A 7,334-nucleotide genomic window follows, 5' to 3' on the forward strand; every position below is an offset into this window, starting at 1 on the left:
CGAACAGAACATTATGATGGATTTTAGGTGACTCACTATTCTCAAACAATCCAATACAAGACAGAACCTCACCTGTCTGGCAAGCAGATGGGATGATCAGACAGAAACTTGTCCTGAGAGCAGGCTGATTTTATTCCTGTAGCACCTCAGCACTGCTTTGTTGGTTTGTTTCCTGAAATCACTTGGCACAGAGCAGTGTGGGTAGGGTCACCCCACAGTTGTTTTAAATCTGAATGCCCATTGTCTGAGTTATCTGAAAAGCCTCTGGGGAAGGAAGGGGGCAGTCTGAGTTTAAGTCGATCTCAGATTTCTTCCAACTCCACTAGTGAGACTTAAATGTGGACACTTTCCTTTCCAAAATTTAGTTTGGTAAATTTACGTTCTGTCTTCATCAAGCAAGCTGGAAAGTTGAATGCACTTTATAGGGTCTGTTTGCTTTATTGAGACTGTGCAATGGGGCTGCAGCACTATTCACACCCTAGAAGAAATGCACATGTCTGACTGTCTTGTGGATCTATCCTTCCTTTTGCTTGAGTCATGTAACATACAGTTCCCATTTTGGCCTTTGACTTTACTGGTACCCTGGAAGTCAGACAGACAGACAAGAGGGCAGGCAGGTAAAATATGACTGCAGGTAGTAGTTTTTTCAGCAGGATCTAGCCTCACAGACTGTTTCCTTTCTGTTTTGTTTTCCAGGTGCCCGTAGGAAGCAGTAAACTGTGCTAGTCTTTGCTTTGGTACTGACTCTTCTGTAGCAAACATTACTGGAACTGCCAGGCAACTTTCTCAATTCCTGACCTGATGGGAGGCCCACCCTCCACTCCCAGGATCATCTCTTTAGGTGTCGTCATATTAAGGAAAATTGTTTGTTTCCATTTCTTACTCATCTGTGATGACTTGAGCAGTGCAGTATAATCTAGCTGCTACTGAGTTGTGCCAATCAACCAGCTGGCTCAACAGCTCCCTCATACATTCTTTTGAGGCTTTCTTTTTAAGTTTGGCTGGAGCTCTGATGAATAGGACAAATTGAGATGTATGTACAATGGAGGAAAATTGAAGAAATTAGTTGGGTTATGGCAATGCAGCAGAACATCAGAAGTACAAGTCCTTTTCACATGAGGATAACTTAGCAAAGAGAGCTATAAGAGGAATTGAGTTTCTTCCTGTGTTGGATAGGACAGCTGAGCCAACCTGACAGTCATATGAGCTTGCAGGAAGGAGAGAGCACTGTCAAACATACCCCAGCAAAAGACAAACCCTGAGACTGGTGAGGCAGAAATGGCCTATGAAACAGAATTTTTTAACTGCTGTATTTCTTTCTAGGGTTTCCAACAATCTGAATAGAGTGTGTATAGGCATTTAGCTCCAGAATATAGGATGGAGCAGTTAAAAGGAAAGGCAGTTCCAACTGAAGTTAGACCTTGTGTGTATGGCTTAGGATTTGCCAGGGAGTTCAAGAAGCTGTGAGCTGTGGTTTGGGAAGGCTCATACAAACAGATCTATGTGTTTGAAGGGACCTCTGTGGCCACCTGCTTTGAGCTTCAGTGTGGTAGAAGCCAAGGAATTTCATTAAAGCCAAGTCAGATGTCCTGTAACTCTTAGCTCAGGTGCTGATGCACTTGAGTAGAGTAACTTGTTTCTGAGCTTGGATATGTCTTGTAAACATGGGGCTGATGGAGAGAGTGCCATATAGACACTGAGCATCAAATTCAAAATCTACAGTTACAGGCAACCTGAGGCAGACATGGAGTGCTGATCAGTCCACACAATGCCTGTGCTGACTGCTTTTCCTCTCCACTGCTCCATCCAGCACCCCAGGCAAGCTCCAGTCAGGAATGAAATAGTCATTGCTCTCCAGGGCACAGCAGGGTCTGCAGGTTTGCTGTCTGTATATATTTTCCCATGCAGTGATTCTGTCCTGGCTTGTTTTCCCTCCACTCTTTGAAAAATAATTTTTCTCTTGCAAAAAAAGACAGCCTTTTCCCCTGCCCTTCTCTCATTTAAATTCTATAGTATTTTAAATAATTTTTGCCATTATTTTCAGGTGTATTTTTAAACTACAAAGCTGAACATCTGGACACTGTTGGAGTCTGTTCAGCCAGGGCAGGCTGGTTATTCATGGGCCAGCCCAGTTCATGGCAGAGAGCTTGGCTGCCTTGCCCCTGAGGCCCAGCCTCAGTGCCAGCACCAAGTCTGTCTCACCACTCTCTCTGTTGGCTCTGGCAGCTGCAGTTCTGCCTCTGGCTCTGCAGAGGAGGGCAGACAGCTGTGTCTAGGACAGGAAACATGGACTTCTCACCACTGCTCTGCCTGGGAAAGGGGCCTTGGCAGCTCTCTGGAGCTTAGTGGGAAGGGAGCACCTCTAGGAAATAGGAAGAGAGCATGGCTGTCTGCTGTTCCTCTAGTGCACAACTCGAGCCCCAGGACAGCTGTAAGGCTTTAACCTTGGCTGTTCTTGATCAGGATAATTACTGGGTCAAATCACTGGGAAGACAGGGCAACTCCTTTTTCACATCAGTTGCAGGGGCAGGTTTAATACCACATCACAAGGCCATGTCTTGCCTTGACCAACAACTCAAGAGACTTCCATCTCCTACTCCCACTGGCCCATTGGTAGCAGTTCAGTACCTGTGAAGAGCCACATAACCCCAATGGATCTCTGCTCCAGGGATACCCTAACCAAAAACCTTGCCTTGTAGGACTTTGTGTATGGGCAGAATCCTGCTACCTGCATACTCTTGCTTCCAGGCTGTGGCTTACCTGCCTGCATGGGCTCCTAAGTGACTTGCAAGGTCTTGCTTGCTGCTGCTTCTCAGGAAATATCCCAGTCAGCAGCTAGATTGTACTGTTCTTGCATTGTTCCTGCTTTTCATTCTGTCTGTTCAGAAGTGTTCATGTTGTTTAAAAGGATTCAGACTAAAAACAACATAGATGCTAATTTTTTTTCTTTCTTATTTGATAACTTGGCCCAGTGTGTCAAACTCATCTACCAAGGTTTTATTTTGTAAGAATTTATTTTTGTATTTCATGTAACAGTCAAAATTTCTACTGCTGAAAATGCCTTTTTTTTTCCTGTGGGCTTTTTCCTTCCATTGCTATCAGAGTAGTTATGTTGTGAAATGGGTGCCTGGTGGGTTTGTAAGAATTCATACTTCCTACAAACACCCTAGTCCAGGCACTGCTGCTTGTACCACCTGGTACACTTGTGAAAACTGGATAGAGAAAAGTCCTGCCTGATCAGAAAGAGGTTGAGTTTTGCAGAAAACTGGTGATTCTCTACAGAAGGCATGGGGAAATCACCAGCTAGGAATTCAGCCCTCCATGGGCCTCTGTCTTGCACTGCAGTTGGCTGGTGTAGCTTTTGTCTTAACCTAGTCAGAGAAGTCATGAAGGCTCTGAGCCCTTTGACATTTGAAGAACCTGTCAGTTCAGGAGGGATGCTTGGGAGTATCCAGGTTGTTGGTGTCAATGATAGTGAGTCAATGATATGAGGGAAAACTCTGGTATGTTTAGTTTGGAAGCTGGGTAGTCTGAAGAACACCTCAGTGCCTCCTCTGTGGAGCTGTAGGATCTCCTTAGTGGCCAGTCAAGCTCTCTGGCCAAGACAACAAGAGCCCAGGAGAAGGATCCCAGGAGCAGTTGCTGCTTTCTTGGATGTCTTTGGGGGGTGCTGAATGCTTTGTGGGCTGTTTTGCTCTGTATTCTCCCTTAGTCCTCATCCTTTTTTCTTTCTTTATGCCTACCTTTATTCATTTGCTGTTCCCTGTGTTTCTCCTGTTTTATTACTCCATAGCCCTTGTGAAAAGAGGGTTCCTAAGGCTTTGCTAGAAAAGGAAGAGAAATGCTAGGAATGGCAGCTGAGGGAAGCAGGTGGTAAATGGGATAAGAACAGAGCAGTTGTTCATCTTATGCATGTTGGGGTCCTCATGCAGCCATACAGGTTAGAGACCTCCTGAGGCAGAGGTTGCAACTGGACTTGCACCTTCCGTGACCACTTTTGAAAAGGGATTCCATGGTCCCACTGAGGTCAACAAGAGCTAAGATGGATGAACAAAGAGCCACTTTCCTTGGGGCTCAGCAGCCACAATTCTGCTGAGAGTCAAGAAGATGCAGCTTGTGTAGGTGAGATGCAAAATCAGCACCTCGGACATGTGTTCCTGGAAAGAGGCACAATGAAACTGATCTTTTCAGAAAACACTCAGCAATATTTCTTTCCTATGACAGAAAAATGTTGAAGTGTCTTGGTTTTTTTACTTGTTTACTCTTGCCAAGTTTCAGTAGCTTTGCCTATGGGTTTGCTCTGGATTTAGTAGCATGTTGGAGCCCTTGCTGGGACCCCTGCCCAGGTTGTTTGGGTCCTGCATCCCTTTCTGACTCTGTGCATTAACAAGGCATCCAGCACCACGTGGAAAATTCACCTCTTTGAAATCCTGGCACTTCCTGACCTTCCTAGTAGGCTCATCTCAGCAGCAAGAGTTCTCACCACCTCCTCACCTCCGTCCAAAGCACAAAGGTCTGCAGAAGAGAGTCGGTGACCTGGAGGGATCGTGCCTTACACGCAGGATATTCGATGTCTTCAGCAGGCTGACCTGAGTCACCTTGCTATGAAACACTGTCTTAATGTGGACTGCACAGCTTCCTGCAGCAAGAAGCAGTTGTCGTCACAGGGATAGATCCAACAGGTTGATTTAGTCTTTTTTTAAAGAACTTCATGGGTTTGAACTTGGTGGGGTGAGGAAATATCAGCTGTTGAGGGGTAGTTGAATTCTCATCATGGAATTTCTCCTCTTGGGGAAGAAGGATAGAAGTTACAGATGCTGCAGTCTGCTTCTCTCTCTATAAAAGGGATCTTGTATGTACAGTATTTTTATATCTCTGCATTCCCATCTATCAGGATTTGAATCAGGATTGATAACATTCTCTACTTATGAAAAAAAAAGGGTTGTTATTTTTACAGTCTGTGTTTATTTTGTGCCAAATTACAGCCACTGTTACATTCTAGTGTTTTCATTCAGTTTATTGCTGTTCATCAATGTGTATATTATATATTTTTATTACCAAGGTTTTTATTTTAATTCATATTATCCTGTATGCAAACTAACTGTGGATTGCTAATTTATATATGTATAAAGGGGAGCACTTGGAGACAGTGTGAGGATTCCCCTACTTAGTTTACACTTGTAATTGAGCACAGCCAGTCCATGAAACTCACTGTTCCCTTCACAGAGCAATCTCCTGTGTTTGTCCCCTGAGCAGATGGCTCCTGCTGTCCCTCCTGGCAGCAGTGACACTGCAGGACTGTGTGGGATGCAGCAGGAACTGGAGCACAGCTCCCAGCACAGCCTGAGCTCGGTGCTGCCCTGTGCCAGGCAGGAATGCCCAGCAGGGTGGTGGTGGCTGAGCTTTGCTCTGCCTGTCCCCAGCCAGTGGACTCTTGGTTTTGCCCCACTCTCCCAGGGTGTTCAGGGCTTAGTTTTGCAGTTGTTTTGGGAGGTGGGTGTGGGACATACCCCTTGCATGGAGCACATAATGGGTAGTTTGTCTTCTTTTTGTTGCAGAGGACAGGCATAAACCTGCAGAGATCCCAGTCTGCTGCACTCCAGCACATTTGTGGCTGTGCTGCACACAGGTGCCACTTGGACTGCCCTGCCCAGGACAGGCGGTGGAACATGGCTTTCATGTTCAGGAGCTGCCCAAGCCTCAGTTTCTGGGCTGGAGATACCATCAGCCACCTCCTCCCCATCAGTAGCACAGGGCAAGGCGTAGCTGGGCAGTTTGGGCTCCTCAGGAGAGTCCCAGAGAGGACAGTGGCACACACAAATGACTATTTTCTACTTCATGGGAAACAAGTTCCACTGTATCAGTGTTCACTCTAAGTAGACTCCATGGTCTGTCTCCAGCTGCATCTGTGCACTGCAATATAGTTAATTGCCTCAGATAAATAACTGCAGTTGTCTCATTTAGCTCTTCAGGGTAAACTTTCAGCCTGTTGAATCTAAATATTAGCCATGCAATGAGGTGGATTAGTCAGAAGGCTTAAATTCCTCAGAGCTGCAAGTGTATCCTGCATTGTAACAGCTAATCCTTAAATATGAATTGCACACTGACAATAATCTGTCTATGCAAGCCTATTCTTGGTTTTATTTTGACTGTTCACTCTATAATTTTACCAGGTTTGGCATAGAACTTCTGAATGACATTTAACCAAAGTATCATGTCTCTGTGTGTGTATAGCATGTTTTGCTTCATACTCCTGAATTGTCACAGAATGTAAAGGGAACATTGCCTTGCCCCATTTTGTTCAATAAATCGCTGTATTTTGTTATTCACCACTTCCTTCTGTCCCTCCGTGTGCTTTTCTGAAAACCTAAGTGGGTTACACAGAAGCAGGGGAAAATAAGACTTTGTTCCACCTTTTGTTCCTGAAACCTAGCTGATTCTACCAACAATTATGTTCTTCCACTGTAATAGATGTAGCAAACAAACAAATTTGTATTTAATTTGATTATTTTGTCGACAGACAGATGGAAAAAAGGCTATGTAATATCTTGGAAAAAATCTGGACTGTTTCATTTCCTGAGACTGTGATACTGAAAAATAAAGCAGTATGATTATTTGCAAGGATAGGATGTTCTTTCTTATTTCATTAACATAACTTTTAAGTTTGCAAAAGGCCTGCTTGAAGATTCCCTCAGACAACACGTACCTCCAGTGGTGGGACAGAATGTAAGAAAGAAAAATGGCAAATGCCCTGGGACTGACTGCTGTATTCAAAGGCATCAGCTGAGGATGCAGCCACATGCAGCTCAGACATGAGCAGACCTGATCCCATTGTCATGTCACAAACTCAGTTTGTGACTGAGCATTCTGAAATAAGAGAGGAGGTTACACAATATGAATTCCAGATCTTGCATCTGGACTGTAAATATTTCTTAAATGCTTATTTACTCATGTCTCTCTACTTGCCAAGAATAAGCATTGCACAGGGGAGCAGAGAGCCCCTTGGCACACCAGCACAGGGTGCACCAGGCTTTCCCTCTATGGGCCAGGGCCAGCACAAATGAGTGCTCTGTCTCCAACAGAGCTCACTTTTGGGCTGGACTGGGGTCTGTGCCCCACCACTTCCCCAGTGCTTCCAAGTGCCTCGATGTCATCCTTGCCTTCCACCAGCTGCATCTCAGAGTGCCTCGGGTGTTATCAGTGAGGGGGAGTAGGAGTCAGCACAGCACACATGGCTGGCAGGGGAAGAGCCTGGTTGTCAAAACAAGGCCCTTGGGAGTGCCAAGAGCTCTGCCAGCTTACAACCTATTGCAGCCTCTTGTCTGGAGCGACTG

General features: G+C 45.2%; 1 protein-coding gene across 2 annotated transcripts in view; it reads left to right on the forward strand.

Annotated features, from left to right (window-relative positions):
* CCDC50 (coiled-coil domain containing 50) overlaps nucleotides 1–6,624 on the forward strand; it is a 42,034-nt gene extending 35,410 nt beyond the window's left edge. For both annotated transcript variants that reach the window (XM_064385671.1, XM_064385672.1), the window contains one exon: nucleotides 697–6,624. In XM_064385671.1, coding sequence (XP_064241741.1) covers nucleotides 697–716 — 20 coding nt within the window. In that variant the 3' untranslated portion in view covers nucleotides 717–6,624. The remainder of the gene's footprint in view (nucleotides 1–696) is intronic.
* Nucleotides 6,625–7,334: the final 710 nt, after the last annotated feature.

This window comes from Passer domesticus, chromosome 11, assembly GCF_036417665.1.
Source record: "Passer domesticus isolate bPasDom1 chromosome 11, bPasDom1.hap1, whole genome shotgun sequence".
In the NCBI taxonomy this organism is placed as follows: domain Eukaryota; kingdom Metazoa; phylum Chordata; class Aves; order Passeriformes; family Passeridae; genus Passer; species Passer domesticus.